This window comes from Carettochelys insculpta, chromosome 9 (genome assembly GCF_033958435.1).
Source record: "Carettochelys insculpta isolate YL-2023 chromosome 9, ASM3395843v1, whole genome shotgun sequence".
NCBI lineage: Eukaryota > Metazoa > Chordata > Testudines > Carettochelyidae > Carettochelys > Carettochelys insculpta.
The window spans coordinates 21,746,383-21,770,239 of NC_134145.1; the positions used below are offsets into that span (position 1 = coordinate 21,746,383).

The following is a 23,857-nucleotide window of genomic DNA, read 5'->3' on the forward strand; positions in this document are numbered from 1 at the left end:
GGCTAGCGAGTAATTTAATTTGTGAACCTTAAGTTTGTGAATGTTGAGACCCTACTGTATCACACATCTGACAAAAACGTGTTAATTTCCCCTCTTTGACTAACTATGCAGATCTACAGCATGAAAAAAAGAATCAAGAGCCAGAGGAATCATGCAGCTAACCTTTTTGTCTTCTATAAATTGTCGCACTTTAGAAACTTTAGTTTCCTACAGTACCTGCTATTACACTGTGTATTTCTCAGTCCTGTGTGTTACATAACTGGACTAGGTTATGATGCAATGATACGACTAGATTTGCCTACTTTTTGACCGCAGAAAACTGAACACCCCAGCTAAACCCTTCTCCATTATTTTGGCCCCATCCCCTGTGTCACTTTTCTCTCCCCCACCCTTACTCATTTTCTCATTTTCACTGGGCTGGGTCAGAATGTCACTGTACAGGAGGGAATGGAAGTTCCAGCTGAGAGTATGGGATCTAGGGTGGGTCCTGAGATGAGAGATATGGAGTGTAGCAGGGTTGCAGGGTGTGGGCTGTGGGAGCGGATTTGGGGCTGGGGCTAGGGTTCGGGGTGCAGGATCTGGGCAGCACTCACCTCAGGAGATTCCTGGAAGTGGCCAGCATGTCCAGCTCCTAGGTGCTGGGGCAGTTAGGAAGGCTCTGCATGCTGTTCCTGCTGTTGGGCACCACTGCCACAGCTCATACAGGCTGTATTTCCTGGCCAATCAGAACTGTGTAGCCAGTGCCTGGGGCAGGAGCAGCTCACAGAGCGTTCCTGGCTTCCCTAATGCCCAAGGGCTGCAGGGACACGCTGTCTGTTTCATGGTCCCTTTTCAACTGGCATTCTGATGAAAACTGGACACCTGGCAATTCTAGATACAATTACCTTGAAAGGACCTTTTAAAATTTCCCTCCCCCCTGCCCAAACTTTTTTTTTTGATCGACTGGTCTGCCTCTCTCTTTGCACTCAGAAGATATTCATTTTTTTTCCAGTGTGCTAGTGAAGAATATGCACCTCTCATCAAAAATCAGGAAAAGACTTAGTCTGATATGAAACAGCACACCCTAATATTGAAGGCCTTAGAGCAATATCCCCAGAAGAGCTCTCTCTGTGTCATGAAATGACATTCACCCATTATATATCCAGAGAAAGCAACAGATTTTCTGTAAGGGTTGAATGCTTTAAATCTTAATGCTATTGCTTGCAGCCAATGAAAGTGATTAGATTTTGCATATTTTTTCAGTGCACTCTCTTGCCAGCATAAAGGAAATCTGAGAGCATTTGTGAGAAAGATGATATCATAACACATGCACAAAATTAAACCAGCAGAAACTAGATTTAGAGAAAAAGGACAATTTAAAATCTATTCCAAAGGATTACCTGTGAGACAAGTAGTACATTATCCTTTTATTGTCCTAAGTAAAGGGTGGATCTACAATAGATATCCTCAATCCATTTGCTAACTTCAACAGAAGTGGAGAAACAACAAAACAATAGGGAAACAGCTAAAAGGGACACACCCCACTTTCCTCAGAGAAGTTTAAACAAGCAACAAAACCTCACAATCCTGAAGGAAACAGCTATTCCTATTACCACAGGTAGAGAGATTTGTTCATTTCACAACTGATGATGGAGAATCATGTGCCATACATATACAAGAACGAATCACAATATCCAGACAAAGATCAATGAATACAGCATGAGCTGTTTTTGGGTTTACATGCATCATATTCATAAGCCTGATGTGTTTCCTTTATTTTAGCTTTTCTTTGCTTCTTAGCACTTAATATTGGCCTTTTTGAAAGTGCCTTTTTATAGGAGTTATTGTGAGAGGTAGATAATTGAATTTAGAGAAATGACTAGAAAGAGGCTTGCTTAACAAGAAGATACTACATTAAATCACACAAATGATAAAGGAATGATAAATATTTGTCATACACTGTTATCCATACTAGTTTAATTGTATGTAATTTTAATTGCTTACTTGTCTTTTTAAGTAAAGACTAGGTATTTATTAAACCACTTTGCTGATTTACACATAGCCGAGATATATGGCAGTTGTGACCCACACCTAAACTGTCTTCATCATTTGCTTTGTTTGTATATATATGTCTATGTGTTTAAACACACACAGACACACATACCCATACACATACACACACTTCAGGATTAATCTGAAGATTGTCAGATACGCAGGTTCACTTAGTTGCCCAATTCCCACTGAACATCAATTGTGATATAGCTGTGAAATGAGCCATTACTTGTAAGCATACACACTTGTATTGATTAGATGAGCTTTAAAATGACCAACAGCAGTATGGAAATTCATGAGCGTTTACTTGTAACTGCTTTTTTTCCTAGTGAAGAATTTTACCTCTAAACGACTTTGTGTCCTTAATTCTGGATTTAATACTGTTACTGATCAATTTGATCAAATAGGAGTGTAGTTATATCTCATTTCTTAACTCTATCAAAATTAAGTTAAATTTTCCATGATGCTTTAGCTAATCCATAGACGTTACACTGTATTATTTTCTCCATGTAACAAATGACAACGATTTAGTTGCTGTACAATAGCTGCCTACATTCTTTAATACTAGCTCCTACAGATACAGCAATTTGTGAATAAGTTCTTCAGTCTTACTGTGTAATTACAATACTACTGATCCATGATGAATTGAAACTCACAGTCTACGTCCATCAAATGAATCATTACAAATTTGTATAAATTACATATTGAAATACACTGGCTTCATGGTGAAATTCATAAACCATATAAAATTCGTGAAAAACATACCTCATTAACTTGGCTTTATGGTTATAAGTTTATCTCAATAGTTTAAAGAAACACATTGTACAATCAGCCTCAAATGCCCCTGAAAAAAATCCATATCTGCATAACATGACACATGGAATTAAGGACAGTTTGGCTTGTATAAAGTTACAGAAGATGGAAGCATGAAAGTTAGGTTTAGAAGTAGCAACTCAAGGTTGAACATGAACTATGGGAAGATTATGGCTCTGTCCATAATAAAATGTTAAAAGGAAGAAAATAGGTAAGCAGAGGAATTGTGGACATGTGTCGGGCAGTCAAGAATCACTTTGCACATAAGTGATTTGCAGGAAAATAAGAGGAAAGACACTTCTGAGCTCAAAAATAAGAGTATACTCTGGTTTGCTTGTGCCTCTGATCCTGTCCAGATGCACAGGAAGTGGGCTGGCACTAAAGTTATTCCCCTTTCAGCTGCTGGCCCTTCCCCAGAGCCCCAGGGCAGAGGCAGCCCCCAGAGATCCTCAGGAGCTTGGGGAAGCAGCAGCCTCCAGTGACCCCCCTGGAGCTCAAGAGAGGCTGCAGCCCCTGGTGCTCCCTGAGCCCTGGGGAAGCAGCAGCTGTACATGCTCCCCCTGCTTCCCGGAGGCTTGAGGGAGTAATTCCCACCAGCAGCGATGCCTGTGCAGCTGCTGGTGGAAAAGGTGGGGTGGGGGACAGCCCAAATATGGGACAATGAGTCCCTTTTTAAAAATAAGTTGGGACACTTTTTTGGCGTCCCAGATATGGGACCGTCCCACCTAATATGGGACTCATCACCCTAGTCACATAAGATATGAAGACAGGAGAGAGGAATGTGAATATAGATCACTGAGATTAGTCATGAGCTATAGATGGGCAAGAGAAAAGAGCAAGCAGTGTAAAACTAGCCAAGAAAGTGCCTCACTATTCTATATAACAAGTGGTATTGCAAACAGTAGACACATGTATGTACGAGGAAGAAAATACATTCATTGGATCGGGAACTGTGGAACGTTTAGAGACAGGAAAAAAGGTAGGGTACCTATTTGAGTTTTCTCCTTATCAATAAGTCCACAGGACCAACTAAATAATAAAATGTATTATTCCATTTAAAAATATGAATTGTGATTCTACAGGGATATTTTAGTTGTCAGAGTGATGCAGATGTGTCAGAGTGATGTCATCAGAGGTGGATACCCATGGATTTGCAAGGTTCCAATCATTAGCCGGTTGAGAACCCCTGCCCTCAGTGAGCTCAGTCTTCCTTTCATTTTATTCTATGATGTAAGAGAAACAGACTACATTTGTATGTACAAGAGAGCATATAGTCCTGAGCCCACTGAAGATCAAATGTAGACCATTAAGCATAAAACCAAAGTACAGCAACAATTAAAAGAAAAGAAAATTATTAAAGTAATAATAATTAAATAATTAATAAAGGAAATTAAATTACATAGAAAGTATTTCCTAGGTACAATGAGAACACCTTTAATTATTTTTTATTGATGTAAAGGAAAAGCACTGTTGCTGACCTCATTCCCCACTAAATAAGCAGGATACTAAAACCAAAGCACCAATAAGCCCCTGGAGCAATGTAGGTTTTACTTAGATCCACAACAAACAGTTCTTTAGAGTTTTGAACTACCAGACAGTTCCTCAAGGCTCTTGTGATCTAAGTTCCTTTCGTCTCTTACTCTTAATCACACCTACGGGAAATTCCCATTAGGTTTCCTCTGCATCATCTGCTTAAACAAAAGGCAGAAAACTGCACTGCCGTGATGCTGGGAAATTCTAATTGCTCCCCGAGAAGAAGACAAGGGAGCTGCTGAAACATAAGGTTACATTCAAACCAAAACCATAATCTCTTTGAAAACACTTCTGAGAATAAAGTGAGCATGGAGCTTGATTGGTTAAAGCTTACAAGAGCAGATGCACCACCAGTCACATCATATATAGGGCTAGATCTTGTTCCATGATTTTATTTGAATGTTGCAGGACTTGGACCTTCAGTACCATTCTCCAATGCTGATACAACATGACAAAGAGTCGAGGCAGAACAGACAAAGAACCGTATTATTTAAGTGGTTTCCTAGAGTGACATTATTTAAAGAATGAAGTATTCCTGTGGAAAGTCTAATTTTAGTAGCAACTATACAATCCACCAAGCAGGAATTCCAAGATAGCCCACTTTGTTAATTTGAGACTTTATAAATGGTTTTATTTTGTTAAAAAATGTGTGAACCTACTGGCATGAATATTAACACAGAAAATGACACCTTAAAAGTAGGTACTCTCAAAAGGGGTATTTTCAAGAGTACTAACAATGACAAAACTCATCTCATTAATTAATATCAACCTAAAATGAACTTTACTCCACATATATAGCTCAGAAGGATGAAGGGATACTGTGATGGGGTCAACTATTTCTCCTGCTGGAAATCTCAGAGCTCTGTCACACCCATCCCAGGAAAGGAGCAGTGAAGAGGTCCTCCAGGCAGACTAGAGTGCTGTAAGGGGATGCAACACATCAGGACTCAGGGTGACCATATAAAAGGAGCTGCAAAACAAAGAGCTGTTGCTTGGAGCTAGAGGAGTGAAGACTGGTTGCCTGGATGCCTGAAAGAGCAGCAGGTCATTGAAAAAGTCAGAATGGACAGACTGACCATAGAACTTGACCAGAGGGTGTTGGGTATGAGGGTATTGAGATTGGCCATGCTAGTCTGGTTGCAGGCTGAGGCTAGGGCAGACTGCTGAAAAGGACACTGGCTAGGTGAATGAAGATGGCAGTGACTTGGGGAAGATGTCTTAGAGATACAGACCCATAGCAGGGCCAAAAATAACTTTGATTGTATATCAGAAAGGAGAGGGCAGCATGTGTGGCTCTGCAGGAGGCCTGAGCTGCCAAAGACCTGCAGAAAGAAACATCTCAGGGGAGGGTTTTTGCGAAAGGCAGATGCCAACCCTGTTTCATATGGCGTCTACAGACACAGAACACTAGAGCATTGATTTTTTTGCATAAATCTAATAAGGAAATAATAGTAATGCTTTGATTCTATAACAAAAAATGTGCAGAATCAACTCATATCCAGGCAGAGTCCCACTGACTTCAGAGATAATTTATGCAAATAGGATTTATGCATGAAGATCCTTCCATCTGTGAACTGAGACCTCAACCACGTCTGTCACACAGGGAATTCTCACAGGCTCAGCAGATCTGCTACATACTTGTAGGTTCATTTATTCAGGTGCTTTGTGCCCCCAGTTATATGGGTGCTGCTAGAAACTGATCTAGCTATAGCATCATTGAGAGCATCCTCTGGGTTGTTTTAAATTACACTCAGCTCCACAGGTCCCCATTTGGCCTGGACACTGGTGGAATAGCCAGTTGACTGTTTAGGGCAGGCTTAAGGCTACTTTATACCACTGGAATGGCACAGTGCGGCTGTGTTAGGAAACAGGACCTGGCCCACAGTTTGATGACACTGACAGTTTGTTTTGTTTTATATTATGTCATGTGATCTTTTGATAGGCAGGGAAAAATTTGGGGGAAACACAGAAAAACAGTTAGACAGATTATGGTCCCTGTGTGGACCACTTCCACGAATTGTAAGCTTAGGCTTAGTAGTAGGTCATCTGATATTCTGGATTAATTTATGTTCAGGTTTGAAAACAGGTTAGAAAGGGGAGAGGAAGCACTTTCTAATTAGTAGAATCAAGAAAAAGTATTTTTTCACTTGCATTATTACAATGTTCAGGGCTGTGTGGTTTATAGGAAAGTCAAAAATTGTATGTGTAAGTTGATAATTTCTCTAAGGTCCTAAAGAATTTAAAATAAATTTCTCACACAAATGAATAGTCATGCACCAACAGCTGGATCTTCAGTTTGCATTCCAGCATGTCAGCCATTCTATTAAATAATATGCACACTTTTAATATCTAATAGTTAGTGAAAAATGATTCATGACCAATACAATTATTTTTATTTGTAAACTGCCTGACAGATATTCTTAGAAGTTACAGTCACTAGCCTTCTGACTAATGGTGCACCACTTTTACCAAACAACTTAGGTAGGAGGATAACTGGAAATGCAAGGGGTACTTAATTCTTCCCTTGGTTTTAATCCTAATTTTAAATCTTGGATTGACAGAAAAGTAGGTTTTGATGTGTCTGAATTCAAAAACTGAAAAAGAACATTTTGAAATGTGCTTGCTGACATTGTAGATCTTCCTGAGTTTACTAAGTCTAATTTTTAATTCACTTCCACGAAAAAGAAGGGTAACATTCTTCCACTGCAATATAAAGAGCAGAATAAAATTTCAGATGAACAGATTTAGCAAGTATTGCTTAGAACAAATGCAGGACTTTTTGGTGATATGTAGGTGATGAACACATCTATCAGCTGTGTTTTTAAAAACTACAAATGATCCCTAATGGATTTAAGTCAAATATTGTAAAATTCTTACCCCCCCATGCAAGCTCATCCTTTCTTGTTTTCTTACTTAACTGTGTTATCTTGGAATTTGTAGCCCTTATGTTCTCAAAGAGCTGTTGAAGATGTAAATGTTATGTCTCAAAAGCCGTGTCTACACGTGCACGCTACTTCGAAGTAGTGGCACTAACTTCGAAATAGCGCCCGTCATGGCTACACGTGTTGGGCGCTATTTCGATGTTAACATCGACGTTAGGCGGCGAGACGTCGAAGCCGCTAACCCCATGAGGGGATGGGAATAGCGCCCTACTTCGAAGTTGAACGTCGAAGTAGGGACCGTGTAGTCGTTGCGCGTCCCACAACATTGAAATAGCGGGGTCCGCCATGGCGGCCATCAGCTGAGGGGTTGAGAGACGCTCTCTCTCCAGCCCCTGCAGGGCTCTATGGTCACCGTGTGCAGCAGCCCTTAGCCCAGGGCTTCTGGCTGCTGCTGCGGCAGCTGGGGATCCATGCTGCATGCACAGGGTCTGCAACCAGTTGTCGGCTCTGTGGATCTTGTGTTGCTTAGTGCAACTGTGTCTGGGAGGGGCCCTTTAAGGGAGCGGCTTGCTGTTGAGTCCGCCCTGTGACCCTGTCTGCAGTTGTGCCTGGCACCCTTATTTCGATGTGTGCTACTATGGCGTGTAGACGTTCCCTCGCAGCGCCTATTTCGATGTGGTGCTGCACAACATCGATGTTGAACATCGACGTTGCCAGCCCTGGAGGACGTGTAGACGTTATTCATCGAAATAGCCTATTTCGATGTCGATGTCGCCACATCGAAATAGGCTACTTCGATGTAGGCTTCACGTGTAGACGTAGCCAAAGAGTTCAAAATAATGAATGATTATTTATTATGTTTTATGTTTTAGTTCACTGTAATGGTGATAAGATTTGCTACCTCTGCTTTACCTCTCCAGGACAATTTGGCAAATGAAGACTTCGAACATTTTTGTCTTGAGAAAGTATTTTAACTAGAAACTTTACTATGGGCGTATCTACACTACAAAAATAACTTTGAAGTTGAGTGTCTACACACGCCCCACTTCGAAACTGAACTTCGAAATAGAGCACTACTCCATTCCCAGGAACAGAGTAAAGACTTCAAAGTTTGACTCCCTACTTCACAGTCAACTTCTAAGTAAGGGAAAATGTGTGTAGGCTCTCTGCTGGCTATTTCGACGTAGTGCCTAATTTTGAAGTTAGTTCCTAGTGTAGACACACCCTATAAGTCATCAAGTTCCCAGCTTTACCTTTTATCTTTAGGAGTAAGTTTAATGAAATAATATTACAGAGGTTGAAAACTTGAAAATACTTTTGGAGACTAATAAATGTAATAAGACTACACCAACTAAAGTTCTTCTATAGCTAGGAGATCTCATCTCACTTTCATAAGCTTTCATAGTCAAGTATTTCAAAGTAAAGATGGATTTTAACATTGCTTGCTTGTAATAATAAATTTGAGAAAGAAGTAAATGTCTGAAAAAAATAGCTGTCTCTGGTGTTAAAAATGGTACCCAAACATCAATTGCTAGCATACTCCAGCTGTTCTGCTTTTTTTAAAGTCCTGAAACAGTAAGCTTTTATAAATCCGGAGTTTATTACAGAATAGTGTCAAAAGCTTGTGATATCCCTTTGGGTCTTAAGTTGGTTTGACATAACAACACTGTTGGAGATTTAAGAAAAAATATGAGGAATATCCTCCTTTAAAGGCTTGGATAAATCCCTTAGCATCTTGTTTCCTAGATGATGCAATGCAGAGGTTAGTAAATGTTTATACAGAGGGGTGCATGAAACAAATCAATCAACCTCTCTCAGTTTTTAATCTGTGATTTTTTTTGTATTGTTGTATTACAGTACAGAAAATTTCCCTCTCCCTACTTTTCTGTGATTTCCCATTTATTGCTGAAATGTGAATGAATTACACAGCAAATTTCAGCAAGATAAAAATACTTTTTGGGGTAGTATGCCAGCCACCACTTCTTTTGAATCATTTCCCACTTTTTAACTCATTACTGTAGAAGACTGTTCACAAATGCCAGCTATTTGCAATATAACAAGAGAAATCAATGGAATTTTTGGGGAGACATCTCTGAATATAGGCCAAATCCTGTTTGGCTTACTAATTGCTTCAATGGGATTTCTTAGGAAGTGAAGTGAAGAAAATGTTGACATCATGTACATAGTCATAGATAAAATTTACCTACAGTTCTATTTTTAAATAAAAGTGTAGCTGGCATGCCTGAACGTAGCAGCAAGCAAATTCCATAGATATCCCTGTATACATCACTTCTATGGGAATCATTCAGCATACAGATGACAGGTAAATGTCCCAGGATCTTACAGCCTTGAGGAAATCTAAATGCAGTATTTTCATACAGGTACAAACCTAGGATTTTAAAATTCCATCTGACCTTAAGGAAGAAATACAGGAATAACCATATTGGGTTAGACCAGTGGTCCATCTTGCCCTGTCTCCAGCACTAGCGAATGCCAGACATTTCAAAATAAAGTGCAAGAACCCCAATTACAGAATACACTTAAAATAAGAGGAATTTCTTCTGATCCCTCATTACTCAGTGGTTGGCTAATTACCTGAGCCATGAGGGTTCACATTCCTTCTGAAAGTTCAGAGCCAGATCTCAATTGATCTACACTGATTTATCCATGCAGATAAAATGATTTTTCCCCCTATTCAATGAAATCGTAGCTGTTCCATTACGTATATAAATCCACCATCTGTTTGTATCTTACTAGGAAGTTATATTTTTGACAATATATTACACATACTATATGGATTTTTAAAGACAAATATCCCATCTATCTGTGTAACATTTTTTGCCTTTTAATTTTATTATCTGTTTGTTGGTTCATCCTAGAAAGGTGAAATAGGAAACATGATTAACTTCTTTTTAAGATTAGCATGCACATTACAACTGGTCAGAAACATTCACGTGGAACAATTTTCCACCAGAAAATGCAGATTCATGAAAAATAGAAATATTCTGTGAATGGATGAGTTTTGATGAAATCCTGATTGAAATCAGGTTCCAGAGAGCTCAACCAGTAGGCTGCTGGGAACTGGGAGTGCAAGCTCTTCTGCAAACTGCTTGGCTGACTGGTTAGGCAGTAAAAAAGCTGGGAAGCAACAGGATCCCAGAGCTTCTGGAGTCCTCAGATCCAGGGAAGTCCACCTGGCTCCCTAGCTGCCAGCAGGCTTGTGTTGCTTCAGCAGCCTGGGCCCTCCAGACCCTGGGGCAGGTTGCCAAGTATGTTGGCTCAAAGACAGGTTCCTGATGTATCCAAATCACTTGTCAGCTTTGAAAATTTCAACCACAATCTGCAATTTAAGTAACTTCATAGCCTTAGTTTTGTAATCTTTGTCTCTTCCCCCACTACATTTTTGGTACTCTCATCTTTTGTGCCTCAGCTAACAAGTCAACCATAAGCTCTTTGGGTCTGGTAAGGATCTTATTTGTTTATGAAATGCCTAGTACACTTTAGGTCAGATTTGGACTGCAGCTTGACTTGATCTGGACCCTGAGGCTCAGGTCTCCCCATGAGAGAATCTAGCCCACAGTGGGTGGAGGGTACACATCCCCAGCCTCCTGGAATGGATCTGGCAAGCCGCAGTCTTGATCTAGATCATGGGCTGTGCCGGGGGCCACAACCTGGGAGTCAGGAAGCAGTTCCAGGTTCTACCGCTGGTGGCTTCTGTTCACGCAGCCAGGTGGTAGCAGCACTGGCACAGAAAGACTGCCCAGAGGCTTCCTACCACTGCTCTGATTGGCCAGAATTCCAGTCAGTCAAAGCAGCAGAGGAGTGGCGCCTGGGAGCAGAGTGGAAGGGGGCGCAGAGCCATGTGTATGCTGTTGTGCTGCAAAAGTAAGTGCACCCTGTCACCCATCTCCTGTACCCCCAGAAAGCTCCTGTGCTCCCTCCCATGCAGACTCCCACTCCCACCCCTACCCCACACCCCAAACCCTCCTGCACCCTTCCTCTCACCTAGATCCACACCCCCCAGCCTGCTCCTGGACCCCTCCCAACCAGGCCCCCACCCTCTGTTATACTCCCTCCCACACAGATCATCCACCCCAGCCCACTCCCGGACTCTCCCTCCTGACCAGACCCCGATCAATTCCCAGCCTGCTCCTAAACTCTCTCTCTCCCCCAGACCCCATAGCTCTGGCCTTCCTTTAGTTGGGAACCAGATCTGTGGCCCCTAACTGATTCTAATCAATCAGGATCTCCTATACATGGCTGAATTTCAATGGCATCAGAAGTGATTCATGTGTAGAATTTTTGTAGCAGTCAATTACTTTTATAGAGCACTTTATGTTTTTTGGAAATGAAAGGCTTAATGTAAGCATAAGACATAGTATCATTATTATTAGCCTCGAAGATAAAGTGTATTGCTCAACTGTTTAGGGTGTCATGACATCCTTCATTCAGGTTAGAACTGCAGTGAACGTGTGATGTGTGGGTTGTCAGCTGGCCGGTTCTTGCTTAGAATACCTGGTCAAAAAGGGATCCCGACAGTTCTAGTCAGCAGTGATAACCAGCCATTAAAAATTCAGATCACAGTTGAGGCAGGATCCATACCAGCTCTGCGCCTCTTCCAGAAGTGGCTGGAATGTCCCTCCTACCCCTAGGCAGAGGTGTGGCCACGGGGGCAAGGGTGTTCGGTTTCTACAATTAGAAAGTTAGCAACCTTATATGTTCTAAGTAGTTGGCAATCAAAAGTAGAAGTGTCAAGAATTATTTAAAAATCATTTAGGGAAATCAAAAAATGTGCCAACACACATCCCATGCTTTGAAAGACGTTTTCCATGCCAGTACCAGCCTCTGCCCCACCTACTTCCCACTTCTCACAGGCACCAGAACAACTGGACTTTGCAGGAAAATCTCTGGATGGGGAATGTGTCCCCATGGGATTTTCTTTGGAAATAAGACTGCAGCATCAGTAGGATATTTCAGATGAAAGATTTGGCCACCTCATACCAGTTCGCAATCTGGTGCTCTGTATCTGCAGAAGCCCATGTACTTTCTAGATCTCTGGGCCTGACTCAAAGCCTAATGAAAAAGAATTCTTTACACTGTCCACAGTGGGCTTTGCTTTAAGCTCCAAATGCCTGCAGGAATTTGAAAACAAATTTTTCTGACCCTCCAACTCAGATCAGGCATAACATGGAAGAGCTGTCAGATTTCAGTTTGATTTGTTTTTACGTTTAGTGCTTTGTAAAATGAAATAGTAAAATAACAGTCTCATGACTCTGAGTAAGCTATTGGCCAACAGAACTGAAACTCTGATCAGAGAAAAGATTTCTGTGGGGAGCACATTTCTTTGCAGCAATGACAAAATGGGTAGGCTAGTGGTGCTATTCAGCTAAAACTTAGTGAAAACAGAGGCAAAAACATTAAAATACAATTTATCAGTCAATACAGAACAATGATAAAACAGTAAAATTACTCACAATTGCTATGTGGCCTGTGACACACTGTGCATGATTCAATCTACAATATTTTAAACAATTGAAACCAATTAATAGTAGTTAACTGTGGGATTGTTATGTTCCTGGATAGTATAGCAGTTGCCCACATATATAGTGATCTTAACAGAGAGAACTAACAGAAATTTACACTGTCAGATTATACAGGCACATTGTGACTTGATATAGCTTGCATGATATCAATAAAGTATTATGGTATCAAATTATTACACTGGTCAGGAAAAAAGAGCAAAAAGATGCAATGGATCAAAACCAAATACCCACACAACTAGACTAACAAAGCTTTATTCCGAAGTTGATATACATAATATTATCTTCCAGAGTGTTCCCCTTTACTCATGGATTATGCTTGCGAAATCTTAACCAGAGGCGATGGGGTTTTGGCAACAGCTTTTAGGCCATTGGCTGATGCATCACGGAGATCACCAGCATGACCACACATCATGAAGTGAACCTAACTTGTTTCTGTATTTTACACATAATTGGGGACTGTTTATTCTATGCAGATATATATAATACATAAGGTGCTAAATGTTCAGTCTGCGTATGTTTTTGTGCTGTGCAAATACATGTTCAAATGAAGGAACTTCTCTGACAACACTCAAATTCCAATTTGCAGTCAGGCATTCCATGGACAGTATATAGGTAAGGGAAAGGTTACATGGATTAGTATTTTGACAATTGTGCTATCTGCAGCTGAGATGAAATATATTGCAATACTCAATTATGATTGCATCCCTGTAGTACAGGTGTGTCATATTGTATGTTTACAGACAGCTATAGCCATAGGCATATCTGGCTAAGAATTTACAGATGATATACAGTCTCATGTATAATATATAGGAACAAATTCAAGGCTATTAATGATTAATTGAACACTAACCTGCATATATGGCACAAGGGTAAGACTTTGGGCTTTAAAAAGAGAGTATTATTGTCATTATCTGTAGTAGTAGTAGTAGTAGTAGTAGGTCTTTAAAAATGGCTGGAGGCCAATATGCAATGTGCATTATTAAATCATCCTTATAAAATGCAATGAAAATATACCAGACCAAATGGAAAAGCTGTACTTGTATTCTTATCGTATTATTGACAATGATGATACAAATAAATGTATTTTAGCCACACATCATATTACTCTCCTTGGATAATAAAATTTTCCAAATGCTGCACACAAATTAAATAACAAGGTCTAATGTTTTCTATTTAGGAACTGTAGCATAATAAGCTATTTCAATAAATATGTACTGTTTAATATCAGACGGGTAGCCGTATCAGTCTGTATCTGCCAAAACAACAAGAAGTCGTGTGGCATCTTATAGATTAACAGATATTTTGGAGCATAAGCTTTTGTGGGAAAAGACCTGCTTTATCTTTGCCCACGAAAGCTTATGCTCCAAAATAGCTGTTAGTCTATAAGATGCCGTACAACTTCTTATTGTTTTTACTGTTTAATGATGCCTATTATTCACATCTATGTGTATCTGACATTCCAGTCAGTGCTACACAAATCACACAGAGTAAGTGCGATTGAGCAATATATTTTACTACATGTTTTGGGGACATGAAACGTAAATATTTGAAGGCACAGAGCTAAGTTTATTAAAATAGTGTTTGGGTGTGAATCTTTGTATGGAACTGGGGCATGATCTAACCAACTAACAAAGTAAGGGCATGGACTAGTGCTTAATAGCATGTAGGAATGTTCGAAACAAGATCACAAACATGTTGCAGTAACTAAGTTCACAGTTGGATGGTTATTCACCAGAGTAGTTCTGTTTTCCAGCAGCAAGTAAATTAGCACAGAGTATACCGTCACATCACACACATCCAGCTACCCAGTACCACCTCTTCCAAATATAACCACTAACTTTTTTAGAATCAATATTACTATTACAACAAGGATTTCTATTGAACTTCTTATGCCAAAAGACCTGAAAGAAAGTAATGAATATCAATAAATCATTTAATCCACTGTGAACAGGAAATAAGAATTACATGGCAGCTGTTTAACAGGGCACAGCAATGAACTCTTTCTCCATTACAGTGGTTCAGTTAAAAAGATACAATTTACATATTTGCATTCTATAATGTACTGGTAGTCTTCCCTAGTCCATGCACAGATGATACAAATATACTTCACAGTAGTAAGCAGACATAATTATGATTTCTTAGCGCAGTAACTATGGTTCAAGATGGCTGCCTGAAGAGATTTAGAATGTAGGTGATGTGTGCACCTTGGCTGCACAAACTCAGAATTTTTTAATAGCCATGTCTTTGAACCAGGGAGCAGGAGAGCAGTTCAAATGGCAGCAGGAGGAGGGATCCATACAGGATAATGCCTCAAAATCGTAACTAATATGGTCCATTTTTACTTGCACACTGTTTAAATGGATCCATGCTTCAGGTGACTGACAAGTAGTCCCAGAATAAAGTTTCTTAAGGCAACATTACAGCATTGTTCTCACAAAATGAGCGTCTGCTCCAGAGGCTAAGCCCAGGGAGTTCTGCATAAAGGTATGAACAGACTTCCAAGTTTGCATATCTCTAGCACAGAGATATCTATTAGACACACTTAGAAGCTGGTGAAATGAGCCATTATGATAATGGAATCCCAACTACCTCATAACAGGAGTCTGATCCAGTTTTATACCCACAATAGAATGGGATTGACCTGAGCTATACAAATCTGGCTGATCTGTGGAATAGCATAGTTATATCCAGATAGCAACTTAAATCCCTCCTGTCAGTGTAACCTAACCTCGCTGGGTAATGAATGGGGAAAATACAGGTAGATTGACAGATTTAACTGGAAATCAAAAATCATTTGAGAGAGAATGCGGGGGAGAATGAAGTAACACTGTAACAGCACATATTGTAGAGCCCTTGTCAGAGCTGCTATCTCACAGAGCTACTGTGAACTACATACAACAAGAATGCATTTTTTTCAGGGGAGATTGCAGGGGTCTTTGGCAACAGCCTGGTTTAAAAGAGGCTAAGGGAGGCTCTTTTGCCTGTTACATAGCATTAGCAATCATATGAAGGTGGCTTTATGGTTCTTTAGAGTGTACAAATGTAATACTGTCAGACCCTGGTCATCACTCGTGGGATCGAATCTGGGACTTCTAGAATTAAATGCATGTGCCTCTACTGCATGAACTAAAAAGTCCAGCCTCTAGCACATTCATTAATTTCTAGGTGGTCTGGGTGGCACTCAAGGAGGAAAAGCATCACACCCATCAGCTGCAGGTTACAGAAAGAATTCTGTGGTCTGCCTCTACCTAGAATAGGATTTCCAAAGGACAAGAATTCTCTAATTTCCCACACCACCCCAGAAGAGAAGCTACAATGCCTAGCAAGAAGTGATGGCTGTTGAGATAGACCAAATTGCAATGACATCTGAATCATAAGTTAAAGTCATGTTTTGCTGTCTGATATCCTTCAGCAACGTGAGCCTTAGCTTCTTTTTAGTTTTCCTCAGGAAACTGGCCAAGAAGATGGAGCAAACTGTTTCTGATGAGGGAATCCTTCCTATTAGTACATTCAGTAATTAGACATCCTCATTTGCAGCATAGCTGACACATATAGATTTTACTCCTCGAAAGTCTAACCTCTTCTATACCCTTTCTGGCTGTCAGAATAAAACAATCCACAAGTGCTCTCTGAGGCAGCTAAACTGGCTCTCAGATCTCATCTATAAGACTTAATACCTACAGAACAGTTCTCCTAGATGCAACTAACGTGGACGCTCAATTTAACCACAAGCTCTTTCTAACTCCAAAATCCACTAATTTTCTGAGGGGGCATTATGTTAGGCTGTCACATCTGAACAACGTAATGTAAGGAATGTGCTAGCAGGAACTCAATGCTGCTTAAGGCTGGGAGGAATGTGTCTCCCAGAGATCCTTTGCATGAGACTGCAAAGGTGTGCATACATGATACCTCGCAAACAAAGCCTGATGGGTAGCAAAGAAGAAATGTGATTTTGTCTATGGTAAACATGTTGTTGTAAAATCACAATTTATGCTAACAATCAGTATAAGAAATGTGAAATCTCACCACTGCTCCAAGTCATTGAGGGGAACAGGGTGGTCATTGTGACTGCATGGGACATGGATTACATGGGGCTCCCCTGGTTTAAAGCAGAAGAGGAGGGGTATGGGTTGAACCAGTTAGTTGAGTGCCTTGGCCCTGCCTAAGCCTTGGCCATCTAGCTATAAGCCTGGTTTGACTAGCTGTCCCTACCTGTTAAAAGATAGAGCTGGATACTAGTGTTTGCATCTTGTATTAGACTCTGTTTTGGTAGATGCTGTGAGCTGAAATCATGGGGTGGCAGCTCAGGCCACTAAGAGCTGAAATCATGGGGTGGCAGCTCAGGCCACTAAGGCCACGTCTACACGAGCCCCAGACTTCGAAATGGCCACGCAAATGGCCATTTTGAAGTTTACTAATGAAGCGCTGAAATGCATATTCAGCGCTTCATTAGCACGCGGGCGGCTGCGGCACTTCGAAATTGACGCGCCTCGCTGCCGCGCGTCTCGTCCCCACGGGGCTCCTTTTCGAAAGGACCCCGCCTACTTCTAAGTCCCCTTATTCCCATCAACTCATGGGAATAAGGGGACTTCGAAGTAGGTGGGGTCCTTTCGAAAAGGAGCCCTGTGGGGACAAGACGCGCGGCGGCAAGGCGCGTCAATTTCGAAGTGCCGCAGCCGCCCGCGTGCTAATGAAGCGCTGAATATGCATTTCAGCGCTTCATTAGTAAACTTCGAAATGGCCATTTGCGTGACCATTTCGAAGTCTGGGGCTCGTGTAGACGTAGCCTAAGAGCTGAAATTCCAGGGTTGTGCCTGAGGCCAAACCTATAGCAGACAGTGTGACCGGCAGATGACTGGTAGGAGCAGCAGTAGATGGAGGGCGCGACCAGCAGATGGCTGGTAGGAGGAGCAGTGGACAGACAGATGATGCCACTGTCAGATGGCTGGTAGGAGGAATAGCGGATGGTCTGTGTGATTGGTGGACGGCTGGTAGGAGCAGCAGCAGATGGACAGCATGATGGACAGCGTGACTGGTGTCCAGCCAGTAGGAGCAGCAGTAGATGGATGGTGCAACTGGCAGACGACTGGTTGGAGCAGCAGCAGACAGACGGCGTGAGCGACAGACAGCTGGTAGGAGCAGCGGTGGGTGGACAGTGCGACCAGCGGCCGGCCAGTGGTGCAGCTGGCAGGGAGCAAGCAGAACACCAGACCAGCACAAAGCTGGCACTGCCTCAGATTCCATGAGGGAATGCATCAGCGTGAGGTGTCAGAGCCTGCATGGACTGGACCGAGTTGCAAGTGGGGCATTGGAAGTCGGGGTATGGAGAAAGTTGGGTGTGTGGATTGGCTGTTTACAGTATTGGACTGGCGAGCCTGAGAAGCCCAGGACACTGCTCAATCCATCTGAGCAGACAGTTACTTGAGGACTGGTTATGAACTCTGGGTGTGGTATTTTCCCAAGTTTATGCTAATTGACTTTTGTGCCTCTTTCATTAAAGTTCTTTCTACACTCAGACTCTGTGCTTGCAAGTGGGAAAGCATTGCGTCTCCGAGGCTCCCAGGGGTGTGTGAATTTCCCAAGCTACTGGGTGGGGGCTTGAGCCAGTTCTGTGTGAGATGGATGAAAAGGAACCCCTAGATGTTGAACCTGGCCCTGGTTGCTGCCGACTCCTGGCAGAAAGGTTACAGTAGCACAAATAATAAAACTTTTCTTAGAGCAAATAAGATATGAAGTCCAACTTCTCAGCCAGCCTCCTCAAGAGTATCTGATAGCTTTTAAAGGTCATTCATATAGAGGGACTACCAGTGAGGCCACAGAATTGTTTGCTGAAGAAGAGGACAGAAGTTGAGCAGCAGTGGGCCCTTCATCCTCTCACTCCTTTGAAGAGAAGGATGGTTGAGAAGTCAGCTGCTGGCTTTGTGGATGTGAAGTTATCTTTTGGTGAATGAGATCTCACAGGAAGCAGTTTTTTTTCTTCTTAAGTATCACCAAAATAATGATGCAAATGATGGATGGAATACTGGCACAATTGCTAAAATTACTGCCCTGCATTACAAGCTCACTGAGCATTCTTCTGTTTCAGGTACTCAAAGTTCTCCATACTCTTTCTACCATTACTAAGTAAGAACAAGACAAAATAGACCTGACTATATTAGCTGCAAAATACTTGAGCTTCTTATTTGTAAAATCAGTCAACCACCTTATAAAGTGTATATACGGTATTACACAGACCAATATCTCATCTGACATTTCCAATCAGTAAACTGCAGAACACAGTACTGTATGAGACCATTTGTTTTTTCCAGAACAGCAGAGTAAGTATTTCTGTAACACCTACAGAGTTAACTAGTCTGGTAGGACAATTTCACAAATTTGTTTTCAGGAAAATGATTCCTAGTTTTATTTAAAACCATGTTAATTTGGAAGATGATGGTGCATATTTTAAAAAAGGACTGTTCCTTTCTCCAACTCCCTGCCTTGCTCCTTTGTAAATGGAACCTTTTATCTTTGGTACATATCATAACAACACTTGTTATCTTGAGAAAATGGGATTAATGAATCATAAAATCCTTGCTTCTCTAACAGAAAAACCTGCATTCTTCTATTTCTAAGTATAGCAAACTCTGGGAAATTTGCTTAAATTGGTGCAAACCATTTAATGAACAAGGCCCATAGATGGCAGAATGGGACCATTCTATAAGCACACATATTAAATTTGTGCCTTGCAGGATCATCCAGTTCACATACACCTATAGAGAAAATACAGGAAATAATTTGTAAAAGAACAGATCTGTATTATACCAAAGATTTAGCCATGAATAATTAGTAAACTGGCATTTGTTATTAATTTACTGGAACCACCAGGTCTCTGTTTTTTTCTCTGCCAAATTTATTTTATTACTAATAGATTTTTAATAGCTAGATCTCACTCTTTCGGAACCCATCATGCTCTTCAATTAGTGATGCGGCAAGTCTCACAATATTCACAGAACCTGGAAGGTGTGAATGAGCCTCACAAAAGTCAGATTCATATACAAATGTATTATGAATTATTGTTCCACCTTTCCACTTCTTGTAAATAGGAATAATCCTGACCAGCTTCTTCTGCCCACAGCAGTATCTGAAACACCCTTCCCACACTTAGAAAACAACTGCTTCCGGCAGGTTTCCCCTTTACATCCCCCACCCAACTGGCATTACTATCCCATAATTGTGTAACTCAGAAAACCACTTGTGACCTGATCATTCTCCTCCCCTCCCAAACCTGGTCTTGTATACATTAAGAGATTTTGTACCTTATAATTCAGCTGTCCCCATGCCCACTTCCTGCCCCTCTGTTGTCTTAAGTCACAATTTACACATCACTGATACCCATGCTCCCATCACAAGCATTTACAAGTGAGTCTTACAAGTAAGAAGTAATGCTAACTAAGTATTCTTGGATTTTCATAGCTTTAATTTGAGCCCTGTTAATGAAAGCTTTACTGCAGAGATACTACTGCAAGAGAACACAGCAAAGGTTTGACCTCCCCTAACAAAGGGGTTCTGGCTGAAATGTTAATTATCTAAACATGAAGAAAATGTAGGCTTTCTACTGCCATATTTAAAGAAATTCCCTTTAAAAATGCATATACAGAAGCATCCAATTATCAGGCGGTCAGAGACATTGGGAAATTTGCCAATACCTAACAGCAGAGGCGTATTGTCTTTTGCACTCAGTATTTCCTACCTTTGTACTACAGAAAGGCTTAGGACAGAATTCTGATAAAGTCATTTGTCTTCATACACTGATTGTGATTCTGCAGAAGCGCTTAGGAGGACATCCAACAGGGGCTCTGCAGTCTCAGTAATTAGTGGCAGCTTTTCTAATGACACTATTCTAACCCCTCAATGGCTTGTTTTGTGTCATACTAATGCACTCACTCTTCGTTTTTATTAATATGCACTTAAGACATCAAAGACTGATTTGTAAAATATTTTAGGTGATGTTGATATCATATTTTGTTTATCCATATAACTGGTATATTTGATCATCAAATCACTCTTCAGCCTTAACTAAAAATAATCCTCTAGAACAACAGTTTGCAGATTATGATGTTACTTATTGCTATATCGCCCACTTTAACCAAAAGAAACTATCGTTTAGGGAGAAAATTCTGTCTGACATATAACCATAGATTCAAATGCCACATTGCATGACTACTCAAAGATTGTTGCATGAGCATTTCACTTCTTGGTGTCTGGAACTATACAAATTGTGACACAAGAAAAATCTCAAAATCCTGAATTCCTTATTCTTGTGCTGTAACTTGACTGGTGAAACACTATTGTAATACAACAAAATATTATGAAGTACCCATTCTGCGTTCCTTGCACACCCAAAATCTCAGTGGCGGTCACAATGCTACCATAACTACCATATTCTACAATGTGGAATGCAGGATGAGCCCCATGTTCCATCATTTCCTGTCATTCTGTTCCACTTCCCATCTCCCATTACTTTCTATGATGCAAAATCTGTTACTAACAACAACAACGCTTGGCACTTTATATATTCCTTTGAATCCTTACAACGCTGAGTGCTTCACAAAGATGCTCAGTCTGCATCCGCTATCTTCACACTAGAAACAGAACAGTTTATTCCAGCTTTGAGCTCTGTTGCTGCTGGCACACAGACAATTTTGGCATACCCACCAACCTTTGAGCTGCCTCCCAAAACAGCTGTCACTCCAAGGGAACTGGTTTTCAAGCACAGGGATGGTGCATACCACCCTTCATCCTCAAGAACAGGCTCCTGTGCATGATGTGAAGCAATTCTTTTCTGCCATTATACCTCCAGCCATCTGAATTGGCTTCTGCAACACCTGAACTAGCTTCTGTACATAAACTGGGGTGTGAAGGGAAATTACACCAATGGTTCATTCCCTGAACTGACTCTATTTTCCCCTGAACTAGAGGATATCAAGGGAGCTGTTCTATTGTCCTCTTCTGACTTTTAGCTGCCTGAATTCTGGCTCTGCTCAAATTCTGAATACATCCAAACAGTACAGAATGTGGTATGGACCTGACCTTCACCAGTCTTCTTCTGTTTGTACTGCTACAGCAGTGCCAATCAGGTGGAAAGTTGGTTGAACTGTTGGAGATTCCCCAATGTGGTGAAAATCCCCATGTGGCACAGAGCTGTTGAACTGGCTTTGCAATACCCACATTCCACCAACTCTGGCCTAAGGGACATAGCCAGAGTGCTTCTGCACACTAGTAATCCTTGAGCTCCAGAACAACCCTTTAGTTAGTAACAGCCAATACAAATCAGAGTAACTCAGAGGCTAAATTTCACCAGGAAGTGAACTGAGTCTGTAAAATTGGCCTCTAGTCATCTTTTCTCCTCATCTGTGCTGTGAAGAGATTAAACACATTTTAGAATTCAGCCATGTGACTTAAATAGACCCCATAATGACAGCCATATGTAACAAGGAGAGAGCACCGGCAAACAACAGATTCTAGTTATTACTCTATCAGAATAGTGAAAGATAGAAACTAAGTTCAGCATCATCATAGTAGTAATCCTTCTGCCACTAAATACATGGTGCTTTTGGACTCAGAGTTTTTCTTCTTTCCAAAAATAAAGAATTTTTTTTAAAAACACTGTATAATCTTCAGAAAGTGAGTAGGTAGATTTGTGCAATATTTGTGGTTATTGGGGAAAGTATGCTATGGTTTTCTCACACCCAGGGAAGAAAAACGAAATGATCATGTTGTATTCTTACATGTTTCTATCCACAGTGTTAGAAAAAACACACACGGTTATGAACTTTTTGCCAGATATTCATGTTACTTACGGTTGAGAGGCAGGCTGGCATTGGTTACCCCCAGCTTGTTGACAGCGACACATGTGTAGTTGCCGAAATGCTCCTCTGTTACATTGGTGACAGTGAGAAGTGATCTTGTACTATAGTTTTTAATAGTAATTCCATGTTTACCATTGATCAGTCTGGAAGGAAAAGGAAAATCTTCTGTAAATCACATGCCTCGAGCAATCATGTTTGCATTATCTTTACTAGCATATGATGCATGACTGCAAACACAATAGCTAGCAGTGGGGAACTAGCTTGGCCAGTGGTATAAAGTGAAGGCAGTGGCAGAGCTGGGCAGCACAGGCAAAGCAATTACTGGATTGTTTGAACACTGGTACAATTTCCTGCCCTTTTATTCTTTATTTAAGGAAAATAACATGATATAGTGTTCTCTTTCACCTAACTACCAATGCTCTATATCAGTAATGAGCTGATACGAGACCCAGGGTATTTGGCACAAAATAAGGCTTATTTCTCCCACATTCTTCCTTCTGGCTTTGCTGGAGAGCGTCCATGTAGTTCCTGTCATGTGAAAATGGTAAAGAAGAGCAGAAAGGATTATTTACTCACTCCTAATGCTCAGCAAGGGATTTTATTAGGAAAAAGGAAACAATATACTTCTCTGCATCTCTCTTTGGCTTTACAGAAAAGCTTTTGCATTGAACTTTTTCCTCAGTAATTATGTAGTTTCACTAAACACAAATCAGGTATCTTGAGGGGCAACCACTTGAAATTGTTCCCACAATATATTTCCTAGGTGTAAAAATATAGGAACAATTTTTGTGTCTGCAAACAGGGAAGTGAGGCCTGAACCCAAACAAAGACATGCCCCTAAACTGCAGAACCATATACCAGTGACCCGACCCTCCATTGTATTAAGCAGTGTCCTTGCTTTCCTAACCTCAGGCTTTTCACCCAAGGTTTATGTTTTAAAGGATTTCTCAGGATCCCCATAATGCTTTCAAAAATCTAAGGTCATGCCACAAGCATGGCTCTCCCATTACAGAGAAAGATAATGACTAAATTAGAAGGGGAACATTGTGTCCAGGTAATTGGAAATCAATTTTTGAGCCCTCCCATTCCTAGATTCACCAAAAATAAAGGATACTATGTAAAAAGCAGACACTGAAGTAGTAAGCACCTTCTCTAAAAGAGATAACAAACATAACTTAATATCAAGATTATTTTTAATGGCCCA

At 40.9% G+C, this 23,857-nt stretch overlaps 1 protein-coding gene across 1 annotated transcript in view; it reads right to left on the bottom strand.

The window, feature by feature from the left end:
- NEGR1 (neuronal growth regulator 1) overlaps positions 1 to 23,857 on the bottom strand; it is a 557,496-nt gene that overhangs the window by 86,129 nt on the left and 447,510 nt on the right. The window contains exon 6 of the mRNA XM_075002303.1: positions 22,645 to 22,796. Coding sequence (XP_074858404.1) covers positions 22,645 to 22,796 — 152 coding nt within the window. The remainder of the gene's footprint in view (positions 1 to 22,644; positions 22,797 to 23,857) is intronic.